Here is a 20,029-nt window from a genome sequence, read left to right as displayed (position 1 = left end):
ACATATACTATCTCTAAGACTTTACCTACTGTATAATGTATCCTTTAATTTTCCCTTTTAGTTTGACAAGGTGTTTTTCCCCTTGATAAAGAACATGAGATCATCAATATCCAGTTGACCTTAGAATTAAAGTATCTTAACTCTCATATGGCAAATTTACTCTGAGAGGGAAAAAAGCACCATATTTCTTCAAGGATTAGAGTAAACAAAGTGGCTTAACTTGCATAATCCAACTATTTTACACCATTAGATAATCTTTTTAAGCAGGACATCAAAACTGTTGACATAACAAAAGATCAAAATGAAGAACTGTAGTAAAATAAGTTTCTGTAAAACCTATATCAAAAAGTCCCTTGATACTATCTTGTGGTACAGAAAGAACTATAACAAATTGAGTAAAGTAATTATATGCTTTTTGTATTTTACTATCAATTAGAATAAAGTACACAGTGATCATTATGTATTTGTCCTTGTGGTAAGCAGAGCCAGCTAAAAGGGCAGACAGTCTATTGATTGAGGCATCAGTTCTGAAAAGAACTATTTCTAAAGGCACTAAAAACCCATTAAAATCTTGGATATAGGTTACCTGTAAAGTAGCTAAGGAAAAACTACACACATCCCCTCTAAAGACAGAGTTAAACACCATTATGGTAACTTTATTATAAAATGTTTGTAACACTTAGCTCTCTTACACCAATCCTATGTAAAAGACAGTATTTTCAACACTATTTTAAATGGAGAAAATTTACAATCAACAATGTTAAAAGCTTCGAAGCCGTGCAGCAGCAGATCCTAAATGAATATTCAACTTCTTTAGTTTCTCTAACCACAATACCCTTTAAATCCTGAAAATGAGAGATATACAGTGAATCTAAAGGCAAGACAAAAATGTAGCATACCCCTGACCTCATTTAATATCACAGAGCATTTTAATTCCAGACTCACATAAGAAAAGAGAGAATTTATTTACCTGCCAAGCTGGAACAGAGGTTGAGTTGGACATGACTGTTTTTTGCAGCTCTTCAAGTACAGCATCTGGGAGAGGTTTTTGTGACTCTAGGAGTGGTTTACATTGAACTTGTCTCAAAAGTAAGATAACAGCTGGCTGATCAGGGTTACTTTTTAAATTCTAAAAATCAAACCCCAAACAGAAATACATCAAACAGGTTCTTAAGTGTTAAATGTAAAAGGCAAATAAGCTATTCTCCATATTGAAAAAAAACCCCTGACTTTAACCTTTTCTTATTAAAAAGTAAACAACAGCAAAAGTCAACAGAACACTGAACATCTTGGGAATACCAAACTCTACACTTAAATAAGCTCTAAAATCAGTAATGCTATTACTGTAGTTTATAAGTTGTTAATCTTAGATTTAGTATGTCCCTTTGACTTGGTTTATTCTTAAGTGATATCTTGAAAAATTTAGGTACTACATATAAACAGCTGAACTAAGAAAACATAAAATTAACAGTGAAAGCTAAAACTAATCCTTATTGGAAGAAACTTAACTTTTTTTTTTAATTAATTAATTTATTTTTGGCTGTGTTGGGTCTTCATTTCTGTGCGAGGGCTTTCTCTAGTTGCGGCAAGTGAGGGCCACTCTTCATTGTCATGCACGGGCCTCTCACTGTCGCGGCCTCTCTTGTTGCGGAACACAAGCTCCAGAGGCGCAGCCTCAGTAGTTGTGGCACACGGGCTTAGTTGCTCCGCGGCATGTGGGATCTTCCCAGACCAGGGCTCGAACCCGTGTCCCCTGCATTGGCAGGCAGACTCTCAACCACTGTGCCACCAGGGAAGCCCAAACTTAACTTTTTTAAGAGGGAAAGAGTTATAAATTTTTTCCTTTCTCAACTTCTTAACAAAGATACTCATTGTCCTTCCTCCAGGCACAGACTTCTTACACACTGGGAGTAAGAGAAATGACCCACTTACCCAGACCATTTATTTATACCTTAAAACACATACACACACATACAAATGTATTGTATGTGTGTGTGTGTGTGTGTATATATATATATACACATACACAATATGTGTATGTTGTATATGTGTATATGTGCGTGTATATATTCTATATGTATATACATATATACATACAATATACACATACAAGAAGAAGTTAAGGAGATTCTCTAAACAAGTCCTTCCACTATTGTTTTAAACATTTCTTTCTTTATTGCTTGTCTCTCAATGACATAATTCTTTATTTTCTATTATTAGGTCATAGTCCTAAATGTCCTTATTTCTGAAATGTGACTGCTTTCTTCTAAGTAAGAGACTGGGACATTAAAATGACATGGAAAGGTTCATAAAAGTATCCCTTATTCTGTCAGAGGGAGCACGAAGCAACTGTCAATTTATGCTTACTAAACATTCACTGTATTATACTAAACTGTCCTGAACCTAGATGGAATTTCTTAAATAAAAGAGAAAATGTATTATTCTGATTTTCAGAGAATTCAAGGACCAAAGGGATCTTCAAAGATCCATTCTTCCCTCTCTGTAAAATTTATATTGATCTTTCAAAACACATTTCTAGAAAGACACCACCTTCTCCCTGGTAAGCATTTATGAAAACAGATGTTTTCAGGAAAAAATGATGTTTGAAACTCCCCTTATTCATTAAATTATTTTTGAGTTGGTTTATGAAACTGATTTGTTCATTCAATAAATATTTACTGAGACCCTACTATGGGTTAGGCAAGGTGTAAGAATTTATTCACACAGCCTACAATCCAGGTAGGTAAAAACTGACTACTCAATAGTTCCTGTCACCCACTTAACAATCCCCACAGTCATTCTACATTGTTCAGAACTTTGGAAAAATGTAGGGATACTGGAAAACATAGCATTCTGAAGAAAGTAACTAGAAATCAAAGGAAAATACTGCTTCCATAATGGTGGCCAAAAAAAAAAAAAAGATTAAAACCTTGAGTCTTAAGAGTCAGAAAAATGTGAGCTCAAACAGCAACTCCATCAATTTCTACCTGTGAACTCCTGTGCAAATTACTTACCCTCTTTAAGCCTTAGTTTTCTCACTTGTAAAAATGGGGATAATAATAAATACCTATGTCATAGGATTGTTGTGAAGGTCAAATACGAAGTACTAAATGTATTAACTAGCTTACAGTAAGTACTCAGTTAATATTGGGTATTATTATCATCATCATCACCACCACCACCACCACCACCACCACCACCAAATGCTCTTTAAATAATGTGCATTCTATTTTTGAAGTTATTTTCCAAGTAGGATAAGAATCCATGAATCTCAATTCCATAACAATACCTTTGTGCAGAGGGCTTCAGCTTCAGCTATTCTTCTTGTGTCTATTAGACCAGTGACAGCTTGGGAGAGAGACCACTTTTCAAGAGATTGGTTGTAATTTTCAAAGAATTCTTTGTCTTTATTAAAAAAAAAGTCAATGTTACTTTTTTCTGCAATTTATAATGTGTTCTCAGAGAAGTAATCAGTTGTTAAGAAGTATTAAAATTAAATTACCATGCATATACAACTTTTACACATACCACTGGAATACCATAGACTATCTCAACATGAGACAGGTTTCTGCAAAGTTTCATAGCAGGAACATTTACAGCTGAATAACTTAAGACTTTATATACTTGTGACTTACATTAAAAAACATCACTATCTTCAGTAAAACTGAAAATACTTCATTGAAAAAAAGTAAAGATTTATTGCAATATAATTGACTTATGACAAACTGCACATATCCACATATTCAAGCTGTAAATCTGATGACTTTTGACATAAGAATATATCTGTGAACCATCACTACTATCAAGATAATACACATACCCATCATCATGAAAAGTTTCCTCCTACTACTTTGTAATCACTTCTGTCTCCAACCCATCTCTCCTCCTTTCCTCTGTCCCCAATCACTAATCATTTTCACTCACAATAGATCAGTTTGCATTACCTAAAATTTCATATAAATGGAATCATAAAATATAAACTCTGGCATCTTTCATAGAAGCTAACGTGGTAAATTACATTCATTTTCAAATATTAAAGCAACCTTGCATTCCTAGAATAAACCTCACTTGATCATTAAGTATTACTATCTTTTTTATGTGTTACTGGATTTGAATTGCTAAAGTTTTGTTATAAATTTCTACATCTGTAGTTTTCTTGTAATGTCTTTGTCTGGTTTTGGTATCTGCATAATGCTGATCTCACAGAAGAAGTCAGGAAGTGTTACCACCTTTTCAATTTTCTGGAAGAGTTTGTATAGAACTGGTATTATTTCTTACTTAAATGTTTGGTAGAATCCATCTGGTCCTGGAGTTTTCTTTATAAGAAGATTTTTAACTATAAATTCTGTGTCTTTAATAGATATAAAGCTATTCAGTTTATTTCTTCTTAAGTGAGCTCTGTATCTTTTAAGGAATTTATCCATTGTATCTACATCGCCAAATTTAACGGCATAAAGTTCTTCTTAAGATTCTCTTATGAGCCTTTTAATAGCTATAGTGTTGTACCTTCTTTCAATCCTGACAATGGTACTCTCTGTTTTTTTCCTGATGCCTGGCTAGGTTTATCAATTTCATTGATCTTCTCAAAGAACTAGATTTTGCTTTTGTTGATTTTCTGTTTTCTATTTCATTGATCTCTACTCTATTTTCTTTTCTTCTGCTTACTTTGGATTTAATTTCCCCTTCCTTTTTCTAATTTCTCAAGGCACAGCTGAGATCATCGATTTGGGGCCTTCCTTATTTTCTAATGTGGATATATAATGCTAATATTTTCATATAAGCAGTGTTTTAGGAGTATTATAGAATTTTATATGTTGTTTTTTCATTTTCATGAAGTTCAAAATATTTTCTAATTTCCCTTCTGCCATATTCTTTGACCTGGATTATTTAGAAGTATGTTATTAAGTTTTCAAATATTTGAGAATTTTCCAGATTTTTTGGTTATTGATTTTTAAATTAATTCCATTGTATTAAGGTAACATACTTTGTATGATGTGAATCCTTTTAAATTTACTTAGACCTGTTTTATGGCTCATAATATGATATATATGGGTAAATAGTCTGTGTACACTTGACAAAAATATGCATTCTGTTGTTGTTAGGAGAACTGTTCTATAAGTTCTAACTAGGTCAAGTTAGTTGATAGTGTTTTTCAAGTTTTTAATTATATCTTTACTAATTTTCTGTCCAATTGTTCTATCAATTATCAAAAGAAGAGTGTTGAATCTCTATAATTATGAATTTATCTCTCTCTCCTTTCAGTTCTATAAGTTTGTTTCATGTATTTTTCCATCATTTTTCATTTTTTCTACCTATTTTATTGGGAAATACAACACAGATTTTATGTGTTTTGAAGCTTTGCTACTGGGTGCCTAAATTGTCCTCTTGATGAATTGATTCCAATGTGAAATGACCCCCCTTATCACTGGAAACATTCTTTGCTCTGAAATCTTAATTTGTAGGAAATTAACGTGGCCACTCCAGCTTTCTTTTGATTAGTGTTGGCATGGTATATCTTTTTCCATTCTTTTACTTTTTAGGTCATTTTTGTCTTTTTATTTGCATCTTTTTAAAATTGACGTATAGCTGATTTACAATGTTTCAGGTGTACAGCAAAGTGATTCAGTTATACATATATATAAATATATACATATAGATTCTTTTTTAGATTCTTTTCCATTATAAGTTATTACAAGATACTGAATGTAGTTCCCTGTGCTATAAAGTAGGTCCTTGCTGTTCTTCTATCTTATATATAGTACTCTGAGGTTATTTTGGTCTTTAAATATAGATTTATATTTTGTTTATGTTTCTTTTAAGCAGTATATAGTTAGCTCTTGCTTTTTTATCCAGTCTGTCAATCTGTGCCTTTTAACTGGGGTATTTAGACCATTATACTTGATTATTGATATGGTTGGGTTTAACTCTATTGTGTTGCTTTCTCTTTATTCTATGTTCCCTTTTCCTCCTTTTTGTATTATATAATTCCATTTTTTCTTTACTGTCTACTTTAAGGTTTAGAGTATTCATCTTTAACGTGTCACAGTCTACCTTTAAGTACAGTTGACCCTCTGTATCTATGGATGTGGAACCCATGGATATGCAGAGTCAACTATTACTACATCATTTTATGTAAGCGAGTTGTGCATCGGTAGATTTTGGTATCTGAGGAGGGTCATGAAACAAATCCCCCACAAATCCTTACGGATGACTGTAATATTATACCACTTCACTTACAGTATAAAAACTTTACAACAAAATACTTCCATTTTCCCCTCCTGGCCTCTGTGCTATTGTCATATGTGCATTAAACAGTAAATTACATGTTAAAGAGATTTCTATCGTGTGTCACTTGTGGATCTGTTTCTATTGGTTGATTCTTCTCATTATGAGTGGTATTTTCCTGCTTATTTGCATGCCTATTAAGCTTTAACTGGATACCAGACATTGTGAATTTTACCTTGCTGAATGCTGGATATTTCTGTATTCCTGTAATGTTCTTGAGCTTTGTTCTGTATGCAGGTAAACTCCTTAAGCCTTGTTTTTAAGCTTTGTTAGATGAGAATATAATAGCCTTTCATGTAGGGCTAATTCTGCCTACTACCTTCTGGCAATATCCTTCTGAATTCTTTATCTTGAATATATCATGTATGAAATGCTTCTTTAAACTTACTTGAAGCAGAAACAGCAGATAACAGTGCCAAGTGTAAATCCATCCTCTTTGGCTGAGTGTTCTTCACTAGGGCCAGTTTAGCATCAGCATGACAAGCTGCCATTAGCCCAGCCCAGACAGCAGGATCACCTAAACACAGGAAATACAGTTAGGAGGCTGTCAATACCAACACGTTGCTGAAAAACTACCAAAAATGAAAGTAAGACTTTACAAATACCAACAAATGAAATAAAATAGTATCTCCAGAAAAATTCCATTTTCTTAAAGAAAAACTAGTTCATAAGGCACGTTACTATATTCATCCTTTAAGATTTGCTATTTTGGGGCTTCCCTGGTGGCGCAGTGGTTGAGAGTCCGCCTGCCGATGCAGGGGACACAGGTTCGTCCCCGGTCCGGGAAGATCCCACATGCCGTGGAGCGGCTGGGCCCGTGAGCCATGGCCGCTGAGCCTGCGCGTCCGGAGCCTGTGCTCCGCAATGCGAGAGGCCACAACAGTGAGAGGCCCACGTACCGCAAAAAAAAAAAAAAAACAGATTTGCCATTTTTTCCAAACACATCAGAGGATAAAAAATATCTTGTTTAACTCTTCTTCCATGGTTGGTTACGTGAGTTGCCTAGAGTACTACGCTGTTGTGGAAAGGTCAATTATATTTACTTTCACTGAATACCAAGGGCAAGTCTCACAGAGACACTTGTGTTCATCACTGTCCCTATATTAAAGGCTCAGTCATAGGAAAAGGAAGACAACACAATTTCTCAGCTCTTAAGAAAAGTCTGAGACAAAGGAAAAGCTCAAGACAACTCCATTTTACCTATGTTCTAACAGCCAAGCATAAAAGTCACTTTATCATTCCAAGGAAGCAATTATGATTACACTGATGTATCCCTTCATCCATTTGATCTTTCCTTCCTTCCTTCACACCTTGACATAGCTTCAGGGGAAGAGGGAAAGCCCAACAGCAGTGGGTTGAGAAGGTAATAAAAGAGATTATGAGTATAGACTTTTTTCAAGAAAGTTAATTGTGAAAAGAGAAAGCTGGATCGGGATTTGGAACTTAGGCTTTTTAATTTGCTTGGTCTTTTGTTTCACAAATCATATTTTGCAGGTTAATATTTACATGGTTAATATTTTCAGTCCTATTACCCTTAAAAAAACAAATGGATAATTTTTAAATCCTACAAGGGGTTCCAGTTAACAATACAGTCATTTAAACATATTTCTTAGCTCTAGTTTTTAATTTTTTTCTTACCTAACTGCCCCATTCAATATATATCTCCTATCAAATGGCTGAAATACATGTATTTCATTTATAGACAGTCAGTATTACTGCTGATTGTACAAGAATCATTAGAAATCTTATGTAGACCAAAAATGTTTATAAAAAATTAAATACATACCTTGATATTATAAAATAATTTCTGCCCAGATAATGCCTACCTTCTTTTAAATATCATAAGACATAATCAAATCCAGAATAAGAAAATAGGGACCATTTCCTACAATTTATGGTGAGATCTGAATACTATTTAATGAAAGGCAGATGACTGAATCTTAGATCTGGATTTTAGGTCTAACAATACCACTAATTAACTGTGCAGCCGCTCTTCCTTTGGAACACATAGTTCTACAAAATAAGGCATCTAAATCAGATGATGGCTCAGGTGCCCTCAGGTCTAAAATCCTATAATTCCAGTTGAAGTGGACTCAATTTTTGTGTTTGTAAGATTAAGTGAACAACTCATTTAAGGATCTTAGGGTATTCTATAGTTTAGATTTGGGGAGGGGGATGGACATTAGCTGGCAGCAATTTCTTTTGTCACAATTCAAAAGAATTGCTGTCTTCATGAACTCTTCTACAGATAACCAGCAACTCAAATTCCCTATGAAACAAAGTGATAATATAAATATTATACATATATATGTGTATATATATATAATTTATACATATATATGTATATACACATATATATAATTTATACTATATATATACTAGAAACCTAAAAAAATTAATATGGTTTGCTAAAAATACCTTTTAATATCACAGAAGTACTAATCTAACAGACATTGGATTTCTTTCCATTCAATTCTAAATTCCTGGGATTATATTTAAATTTCTGAAAAGATTCCTTGGATTACCATCTATCAAAATTGTACTTTGTCTAACTAAAGATCTACAAAGGTTAGATGTACAGCTACTACACATAACTACAATTACATTCACTTTCACTGGACTCCAAACAAGTCTCAAATAAGCACTCAGCTTCATCAGTCAGTCCTTGTTTTAAGCTTCCTATATGACTCTGCTTCCTTGTTTATGAATTTCTCCAGATAAAATGGGAAAATCAGAAAAAATGATTAGAGAAGATCTTAGCTGGGCAGTCTCACCTTTCTAAAGTGTATGCCATGTACACAATCAGAGGCTAACATCTATCATTCTAGATCCACAGTAAGAATTCTTGAGAGTAATTCTATATCTAATACTTGTTTGGGAACACCTTTAAAAATCAGAAACTTACCTAACATAGAACATAGATAAAAGCAAATGTTTAGGATTTCTTTTTGTTCTAGTTCAAAAATGAAAGAAAGAATAAACAACAGGATATTGGTCTGTTTACTTGTTTTATAAAATAATCTCTGAAGTTTAGTTAGGATCCTTATCATTTATTGTGAAGACAGTACTGAACCTGTTCTTTGTATGTTTCCCCACAGTCCCTGGCCAAAAGCAATAGCATTCTGATCCAGCAAATGTTTGAAGTGCTCTGGGGGAATATACTGTTTAAAGCTATATTTCATGTTAAAAATAATGTTATGTAAAAATACATCCCATAACCCTACTTTGTTAGACATTCCAATCCTCTATAGCACTTCTCCAGCCGTGGTAACGGAAGCATGCTGATGCAGGTTACATGCAGTTCCTCAGTGCATTTTGTGACCAATGGCATACATACGACTCTGGTTAGAACTAAGAAATTAGTTCATGTGAGGCCAGCACCTTGGCAGTTCTAACAGTTACCACAGAAGACATATCTCCACTCTTCAAGAAGTTAACTACACATAAAAATAACTAACCATGTTTATTAAATAATTTAGTAGCTATAAATAAACCTCGTTAAACAAGACTGATGGAAAACAGAAATAAAACCACTTTTTGAAAATATATAATGCAGAGTTTCGATAATGGTTAATGAAGTATCTTTATACAGATATTCCTTTGAGCCTGCTTCAATAACTGATTATCTCTTAAATATCAGTAGCTGAATGCAGTAATCAAATAATATGCAAGATCTTAAAATATTTTAAAATTCCCTTCTTATTTCATAAAAATACAAACTTTGCTTCTTTAACACAAATGCAAGATGGACGGAATCCTAAATAATGAAATGGATCACATTATATTCACCTGGAGAAAGGAGAGCTGCCTTCTGAATGGCTTTTAGTGCAGTATTTTTCTCACCATCTGCTGAACTGCTTCCCACAGCCAACTGATTTACTGCAGTGTATAGTAGTGCCTTCTACAAAGAGAAAGGAAGGGTGTTAATCAATTCTCTTTATAGCTCCCTGACTTTCAAAGTGACTAAAAGTAGTACTATATTGGATATTGTGTGACCCCTAAGCCTAAGAAGAAAAATTATTCATCAATAATATTATTTAACAATATTATTTAACAGTAAATAATATTATTTAACATTTCCAATGTTAAATAATAATAATATTATTTAACATTTCCTTTGAATTGGGGCAAACTAACCTTTCCATGATTTGAGTCCAGAATATAAGCCACATTTCCTGCTACCGCACCTCCCTATAATAGTAAGCAAATTATTACTTATATAAATGCATAAACTTTCACAAAAAAGTAAAAATTAAGACTGATAAAATCTTTACATTAAGTCATTTGAAAGGTTCAGCTTTATCACATTTGTAACTTTTAAACTCCTTAAGTACCAACTTTAAAAAAGCAGTTTAATATTTTTATAAAAGAAAATCTTTTCTCCTATGATCAGTTCAACTCTGCTCTTTTAAAATATTCATTAAAGGTCCAAAAGTTACATGACTTTACAGTAGTAACAAACAAATATACAATTTTATAACAATATACAAGATTGTGAAATGAAGTCTGACAGAAAAAAAAGAGAGACCACAAAACTTATTTTAAGATAAACTAACATAGTTTTACTCCATGAAAATTAAGTATTTTTAAAATGTCCACAGTCCCCAGTAAAATAAGTAACTAAAGTTCAGAGCATCATGAACCTCACCACCACCACCTCAATATTCAACTCAGTACTAAATGTAAGGAAAATATATGCAGCACGATAGTTTTCATAAAGTCGATCTGAAATCCTTAATGTAAAAAAATTCAATTGGACATTTTACCTGGAAAAGAAAGTGAATTATAAGAATAACATAACAATCTATACATGTTCAAAAAGTCCACCTCCTTCTTTGTATCTTCCATAACACCCAGAGCAGTACAACAGTACATGGAAGAAACTCCGTGTACTACTTGTTGAATGACTAATGAAAAACTGCACTAAATAACAGAACTCCCTTGCTCTATTAGTTAATTATTTTCCAGAATGATAATGTTAATATTGATACTTTAAAATTATATTATATACCACATCATAAGTTATTTTGTCTTTTGCTAGAATTTAGAACATTACTCACCTTTGCATTTCGTTGAGTATACTGAGCAACTACTCGGGACAACAAAGACCAAAGAGCAGGATCAGCTGGGTTACTATAATGATCATCAAAAGCAGAGGGCTTAGAGATGGTAGTTACTTTAATCACAAAAAGTACCCCCCCAAATCAACATTTTATTTAGTATCTAAGTTAAAAATCTTTTAGACATCTAAAACAAGTTCAAATTAATTCTCTACATGTGGTTAAAAGTGACTGAATTTTTAGAAACATACTTTATATCTCCTATATACACCTACAGTTTTTATTAAAATAAGAAAGAAAAATCAGCAATGTGATGATTACAGAGCCATGAGATCCAATTAGGAAAGGTGAAGGAAATTTTAATAGTGTTCAAAGAAAACACAGAGATGAGAACTGTGGAAGGAAAATAAACTACAGATGTAACACTTTACTGCTAAAAATAAATCTAATAAATAACTGCTGTTGCTAGTGATAACAGGTTTCTATTTTCCAAATTTTGAATATTAATGAATGTTTGAGTGGCCAAAAAATTCCTAAAACCATCAAACTGGACGGTATCATATAACAAACTGACAATAACACAAACCTGAGAATTTGTAAGGGCTTTCATATTAAAACAAGATTTGGTTCAGGAGAATTTGGCGAAAATGATTTGTGGCCAGTTACAGGTCCCGTATGAGTCCTCCATGTATAAACTGCCTTTACTCAGTATTTCTAACTTTTTTAAAAAGCTTAAAAATCTTTGTCAAAAATTATATCTTAAAATTTGCATTTATTGTATTATTAACGAAGTTTCAGATATTTTCTTGTATATTAACCATTTTTATTCCTTCATTTGTGAATAAACTTTTCATGTTCTTAAAAAAAAAAAAAACGAGATTTGGGGCTTAATCTGAAAGATTTTCTGTTCTCTCTTTACCAACTGAATTTTTTATTTAAATTGTTAGAGGTGAAATAATGTGGAGTCAGTTACCTGATCCTATGTACAGTTTCATAAAACCACAACTTGGTTTCCAAATATATATGCTTACCTCATTATATAATCTTAATAAGGTCCAAACATCAAAGACAACTTCAAGTATAACTAGACCCCAAGTTCACAAGTACAGAATTTACCTGTGAACAGCTTTAGATGCTTGTCTCTGCACTGCCACAGTGCGACCTTGCAGTGCATAGATCGCTGAAGTAAGAAGGCACCTCTGATAATCATTGTCTTTCTGTTTGCAGTGCTTCAGTAACTCATTAAGTGCAGCTTTGGACAGTGTTGCATCCTGCATTGCCAATCCTAGAGCACACAGGGCTTGAAGGCTTTCCGTGGTTGGTTCTTTTAAGATAGAGCTGTAAATATATTTTTAATTGCCTATTAGCCATGAGTACAATAGTCTGTAACTATTAAAACATACTTAACAGTTGGTAGAAAAAACAATTTACTTATAGATTCACCAAACTACAGTCCAGCTTAAAATAACTATAAAACTAAGTTCCATGGTTTCTAGGAACAGTAATTTCCCTGAATTTCTTTTTTTTTTTGGCTGTGTCAGGTCTTTAGTTATGGCGCGTGGGCTCTGTAGTTTGCGGCACGCAGGCTCAGTAGCTGTGGCACGTGGCTTAGTTGCCCCATGGCATGTGGGATCTTAGTTCCCCAACCAGGGATCAAACCCATGTCACCTGCATTGCAGAATAGATTCTTTACCACTGGACCACCAGGGAAGTCCCGTTTCCCTGAATTTCTGAAGCAGTTAAAAGTACCAATGGCCTTTGCAGAGCATCAATAGCCAAATTTCCTTTCTGGTCATTTTATCTACGTTTAGAAACAAATATACAGCACAGTCTCTTTGGGTCACAGTTCTAGGTAAATAATTAGAATAATTTCGCTAAAATCTTTAGTTCCAATAAAATCCTAAAAGGTATGAATAATAAAGAAAAATCCTTAACCTAAGTTCTGATTTTTATCATTCGCAAAAAGCTTTTGTCTTACTGTTCTGTGGTATTTGAAACAAGAGCAATATATAATAATTATAAAAACTGTCTATATCCGCCATATTCCACGTGAGCACATTTATAATTGAAGGAGAATTTAAATTTTGTATGTAAACATCCAGCTTTTTTCTTTTCCTTCTTCAGCCGTGAAATCTGATTTAAGCTTATGGAGGTAAAAGTCAATAATGTTTAGGAATCCTTATTAATTAAAATGAAGAAAACCTGAGCTCTTTATAAACTTAACAGTACTTCTAATAATAATTATGAATGTTGTACTGTAACAAAACATAGGAACTCTGAAAATTTTAAACAAAGTTCATTAAAATATAATATAAATAGCTGTAACATTATAAAATATCACATACCTACCACTACGTCTTTCTATTATTTTGGGGGAGGAGACAACAAGCTGTTTAGAATTTTATTTTGACAAACAGCTACAAAGTCATGAATTTTCATGGGCAGCTCTGGAGTAAACTTAAAGCATCCATAGTAACTCTTTTTACGATAAGGGTTAATAGATGGAGGCATCCAAATATGGAAGAATATCAATTAGTTACAGTCATTTCCATCAATATAAATAAACCACACCGTAAGTTGTAACTAAAAAAAGCAAATAGTAAAATATAAATTCCAATACTAACAACAAAAGAAGAAATTCTAATTTGTGCCTTGGTTCAAAAGAGAACAAACATATACTCTAATATGTATTAATATACAAAATCTAGGGACTTCCCTGGTGGAACGGTGGTTCAGAATCCGCCTGCCAATGCAGAGGACACAGGTTTGAGCCCTGGTCCAGGAAGATCCCACATGCTGCAGAGCAACTAAGCCCATGCACCACAGCTACTGAGCCTGCACTCTAGAGCCCACGAGCCACAACTACTGAGCCAGCATGCCGCAACTACTGAAGCCCACACATCTACAGCCTGTGCTCTGCAATGAGAAGCCACCACAAATGAGAAGCCCGCGCACCGCAACGAAGACCCAACGCAGCCAAAACAAACAAACAAACAAACAAAAAATCTAAATTATTACTGAAATGACTATATCCCATTAAGCTAACACATGCTGAATGCACGGTACCTGCATGTTGTCCTGTACCACGTGCTAGAATTTTACGTATAGTTATTTATATCAAAAATTCTATGATGCTGGTAACCAGATTTTTTTCCCCTTATGTATTGAACTTATTCACACTCCGCCTAAGCACGGAGGACACTGCTTTGTTCCCAACATGAGAATGCCAAACAAGATGAATAAAGAACAGGTAACTGAATTATTCATAGAAAGGAAGTCAAAGAAAAGAATGCCAAGGGGCAGGAAAGGGAGCAGTCTGCAGTGTTAAGTTTGAAAGATGACATGCAGAGAACCAAAAGCAAAGAAAAAAACATAGATCAGATAAAATACCTAGCCCTGGATCCAACAACGCAAAAAAAAGGAGGTAAAGGTTTTCCCTCATAAGAGGAGAAAAGAACAAGAAAATATTCTACTATTTTTCCCCACTTCTACTAATGTTCAAAACAGTTTCATTTACTGTTTTAAACAGTAACCCAAGACTAATCTAATCATAACTAATTTGGTGTTACTTTTTCTCTTGATTACTGCAGCAACATATTAGCATCTATGATTCTTTTTCTCAAGCTATTTGCAAATTTGGATATTCTGAACATATATTCACGTTACATGAGTATATCCATGTAAAGTGACAAGATTTTTAAAATTCTGATTGGTCTTCTCAAAATAGCTAAGAGGAGAAAGAACTGCTTATTTATTATACAGGAAAATTACTTTAATCAGGATGGAACAAAAGTATCACCATGAATAAACAAAACCAAAGCTTATCGTATAGAAGCCATTCTCAACTAGTACCATCTAGTCATCTCCATCCCCCTAACCTTTGGCACAGGAGCATAATTTGGAGATGTGGAGGCACTTCTTTCATTTCCACAATGATTGAGGAGTGCTGTTAGCATCTAACAGATGGGGGACAAGGATAAGATCTTCCTGCAATGGGGGAAACAATTCTGTACTATGAAGATCTGTACCACTGAAAATGCCAACAGAGCACTCACTGATAACCACTGTCCAATAGCATCCATTAATCATCTCCTGCTTTTTAAGGAATTAATAAGTTCAACATCCCCCCCCCCAAATATTTCGAAAAGTCAAAAAATACCATATATGGCCTCCCTGGTGGCACAGTGGTTAGGAATCCACCTGCCAATGCAGGGGTCATGGGTTTGAGCCCTGATCTGGGAAGATCCCACATGCTGTAGAGCAACTAAGCCCGTGAGACACAACAACTGGGCCTGTGCTCTAGAGCCCATGAGCCACAACTACTGAGCTTGTGTGCCACAACTATGAAGCCCATGTGCCTCGAGCCCATGCTGCACAACAAAAGAAGCCACTGCGATAAGAAGCCTGCAGAGATGGGAACAAAGATGGTGGAGTAGAAGGACGTGCTCCCACTTCCGCTTGTGAGAACACCAGAATCACAACTAGCTGCTGGACAATCATCAACAGGAAGACACTGGAACTCACCAAAAAAGATACCCCACATTCAAAGACAAAGGAGAAGCCACAATGAGACGGCAGGAGGGGCATAATCACAGTAAAATCAAATCTCATAACTGGTGGGTGGGTGACTCACAGACTGGAGAACACTTACACCACAGAAGTCCACCCACTGGAGTGAAGGTTCTGAGCCCCATGTCAGGCTTCCCAACCTGGGGGTCTGGCAACGGGAGGATGAATTCCTAGAAAATCAGACTTTGAAACCTAGTGGGATTTGATTGCAGGACTTTGACAGGACTGGGGGAAAGAGAGACTCCACTCTTGGAGGGCACACACAAAGTAGTGTGCACATTAGGACCCAGGGTAAGGAGCAGTGACCCCAGGGGAGACTGAACCAGAACTACCTTCTAGTGTAGGAAGGTCTACTGTAGAGGTGGAGGATGGCTCTGTCTCACCGTGAGGACAAGGACACTGGCAGCAGAAGTTCTGGGAAGTACTCCTTGGCATGAGCCCTCCCAGAGTCTGTTATTAGCCCCACCAAAGAGCCCAGGTAGGCTCCAGTGTTGGGTTGCCTCAGGCCAAACAACCAACAGGGAGGGAACCCAGCCACACCCATCAGCAGTCAAGTGGATTAAGGTTTTACTGAGCTCTGCCCACAAGAGCAACACACAGCTCTACCCACTACCAGTCCCTCCCATCAGAAAACTTGAACAAGCCTCTTAGATAGCCTCATCCACCAGAGGGCAGACAGCAGAAGCAAGAAGAACTACAATCCTGCAGCCTGTGGAACAAAAACCACATTCAAAGACAGACAAGATGAAAAGCCACAGGGCTATGTACCAGATGCAGAAATAAGATAAAACCCCAGAAAAACAACTAAATGAAGTGGAGATAGGCAACCTTCTAGAAAAAGAATTCAGAATAATGATAGTGAAGATGATCCAGGACCTCAGAAAATGAATGGAGGCAAAGATCGAGAAGATGCAAGAAATGTTTAACAAAGACCAAGAAGAATTAAAAAACGAACAAACAGAGATGAACAATACAATAACTGAAATGAAAAATACACTAGAAGGAGTCAATAGCAGAATAACTGAGGCAGAAGAACGGATAAGTGACCTGGAAGACAGAATGGTGGAATTCACTGCTGTGGAACAGAATAAAGAAAAAAGAATGAAAAGAAATGAAGACAGCCTAAGAGACCTCTGGGACAACATTAAATGCAACAACATTTGCATTATAGGGGTCCCAGAAGGAGAAGAGAAAGAGAAAGGATCAGAGAAAATATCTGAAGAGATTATAGTTGAAAACTTCCCTAACATGGGAAAGGAAATAGCCATTCAAGTCCAGGAAGTGCAGAGAGTCCCATACATGATAAACCCAAGGAGAAACACGCCAAGACACATAGTAATCAAATTGGCAAAAATTAAAGACAAAGAAAAATTATTGAAAGCAGCAAGGCAAAAACAAAAAATAACATACAAGGGAACTCCCATAAGGTTAACAGCTGATTTCTCAGCAGAAACTCTACAAGCCAGAAGGGAGTGGCATGATATACTTAAAGTGATGAAAGGTTAAGACCCCACAACCAAGATTACTCTACCCAGCAAGGATCTCATTCAGATTCGATGGAGAAATCAAAAGATTTACAGACAAGCAAAAGCTAAGAGAATTCAGCACCACCAAACCAGCTCTACAACAAATGCTAAAGGAACTTCTCTAAGTGGGAAACACAAGAGAAGAAAAGGACCTACAAAAACAAACCCAAAACAATTAAGAAAATGGTAACAGGAACATACATATCGATAACTAAATTAAACATAAATGGATTAAATGCTCCAACGAAAAGACACAGGCTTGCTGAATGGATACAAAAACAAGACCCATATATATGCTGTCTACAAGAGAACCACTTCAGACCTAGGGACACATTCAGACTGAAAGTGAGGGGATGGAAAAAGATATTCCATGCAAATGGAAATCAAAAGAAAGCCAGAGTAGCAATACTCATATCAGATAAAATAGACTTTAAAATAAAGAATGTTACAAGAGACAAGGAACGACACTACATAATGATCAAGGGATCAATCCAAGAAGAAGATATAACAATTATAAATACATATGCATGCAACATTGGAGCTTCTCAATACATAAAGCAACTGCTAACAGCTATAAAAGAGGAAATCGACAGTAACACAATAATAGTGGGGGACTTTAACACCTCACTTACACCAATGGACAGATCACCCAAATTGAAAATAAATAAGGAAACACAAGCTTTAAATGACACAATAGACAAGACAGATTTAACTGATATTTATAGGACATTCCATCCAAAAACAGCAGATTACACTTTCTTCTCAAGTGCACACAGAACATTCTCCAGGATAGATCACATCTTGGGTCACAAATCAAGCCTCAGTAAATTTAAGAAAACTGAAATCATATCAAGCATCTTTTCTGACCACAATGCTATGAGATTAGAAATCAATTATGGGAAAAAAACATAAAAAACACAAACACATGGAGGCTGAACAATATGTTACTAAATAACCAAGAGATCACTGAAGAAATCGAAGAGGAAATCAAAAAATACCAAGAGAAAAATGACAATGAAAACATGACGATCCAAAACCTATAGGATGCAGCAAAAGCAGTTCTAAGAGGGATGTTTATAGCTATACAAGCCTACCTCAAGAAACAAAAATCTCAAATAAACAATCGAACCTTACACCTAAAGGAACTAGAGAAAGAAGAACAAACAAAACTCAAAGTTAGCAGAAGGAAAGAAATCATAAAGATCAGAGCAGAAATAAATGAAATAGAAACAAAGAAAACAATAGCAACGATCAATAAAACTAAAAGCTGGTTCTTGGAGAAGAAAAACAAAATTGATAAACCATTAGCCAGACTCATCAAGAAAAAGAGGGAGAGGACTCAAATCAATAGAATTAGAAATGAAAAAGGAGAAGTAACAATAGACACCACAGAAATACAAAGTATCCTAAGAAACTACTACAAGCAACTCTATGCCAATAAAATGGACAACCTGGAAGAAATGGAAAAATTCTTAGAAAGGTATAACCTTCCAAGACTGAACCAAGAAGAAATAGAAAATATGAACAGACCAATCACAAGTAATGAAATTGAAACTGTGATTAAAAATCTTCCAACAAACAAAAGTCCAGGACCAGATAGCTTCATACATGAATTCTATCAAACATTTAGAGAAGAGCTAACACTCATCCTTCTCAAACTCTTCCAAAATATTGCAGAGGAAGGAAAACTCCCAAACTCATTCTATGAGGCCACCATCACCCTGATACTAAAACCAGACAAAGATGCTACAAGAAAAGAAAATTACAGACCAATATCACTGATGAATATAGATGCAAAAATCCTCAACAAAATATTAGCAAACACAATCCAGCAACACATTAAAAGGATCATACACCATAATCAAGTGGGATTTATCCCAGGGATGCAAGGATTGTTCAATATACGCAAATCAACCAATGTGATACACCATATTAACAAATTGAAGAAGAAAAACCATATGATCATCTCAATAGATGCAGAAAAAGCTTTTGACAAAATTCAACACCAATTTATGATAAAAACTCTCCAGAAAGTGGGTAGAGAGGGAACCTACCTCAACATAATAAAGTCCATATACAACAAACCCACAGTAAACATCATTCTCAGTGGTGAAAAACTGAAAGCATTTCCTCTAAGATCAGGAACAAGGATGTCCACTCTCACCACTATTATTCAACATAGTTATGGAAGTCCTAACCGTGGAAATCAGAGAAGAAAGACATAAAAGGAATACAAATTGGAAAAGAAGAAGTAAAACTGTCACTGTTTGCAGATGACATGATGCTATACGTAGAGAATGCTAAAGATGCCACCAGAAAACTACTAGAGCTAATCAGTGAATCTGGTAAAATTGCAGGATACAAAATTAATATACAGAAATCTCTTGCATTTCTATACACTAATGATGAAAAATCTGAAAGAGAAATTAAGGAAATACTCCCATTTACCATTGCAGCAAAAAGAATAAAATACCTAGGAATAAACCTACCTAGGGAGACAAAAGACCTGTATGCAGAAATCTATAAGACACTGATGAAAGAAATTAAAGATGATACCAACAGATGGAGAGATATACCATGTTCTTGGAT

At 34.9% G+C, this 20,029-nt stretch overlaps 1 protein-coding gene across 7 annotated transcripts in view; it reads right to left on the bottom strand.

The window, feature by feature from the left end:
* SKIC3 (SKI3 subunit of superkiller complex) overlaps window positions 1-20,029 on the bottom strand; it is a 158,311-nt gene that overhangs the window by 12,292 nt on the left and 125,990 nt on the right. For all 7 annotated transcript variants that reach the window (XM_082836427.1, XM_082836428.1, XM_082836430.1 and 4 more), the window contains 7 exons: window positions 12,462-12,683; window positions 11,346-11,418; window positions 10,423-10,476; window positions 10,075-10,186; window positions 6,674-6,802; window positions 3,290-3,405; window positions 971-1,129 (listed from right to left, as the gene is read on the bottom strand). In XM_082836427.1, coding sequence (XP_082692553.1) covers window positions 971-1,129; window positions 3,290-3,405; window positions 6,674-6,802; window positions 10,075-10,186; window positions 10,423-10,476; window positions 11,346-11,418; window positions 12,462-12,683 — 865 coding nt within the window. The remainder of the gene's footprint in view (window positions 1-970; window positions 1,130-3,289; window positions 3,406-6,673; window positions 6,803-10,074; window positions 10,187-10,422; window positions 10,477-11,345; window positions 11,419-12,461; window positions 12,684-20,029) is intronic.

The sequence above is a fragment of the Leucopleurus acutus genome (assembly GCF_964270905.1).
Source record: "Leucopleurus acutus genome assembly, chromosome: 3".
Lineage (NCBI taxonomy): Eukaryota > Metazoa > Chordata > Mammalia > Artiodactyla > Delphinidae > Leucopleurus > Leucopleurus acutus.
This window is presented reverse-complemented; position numbering and strand designations above follow the sequence as displayed.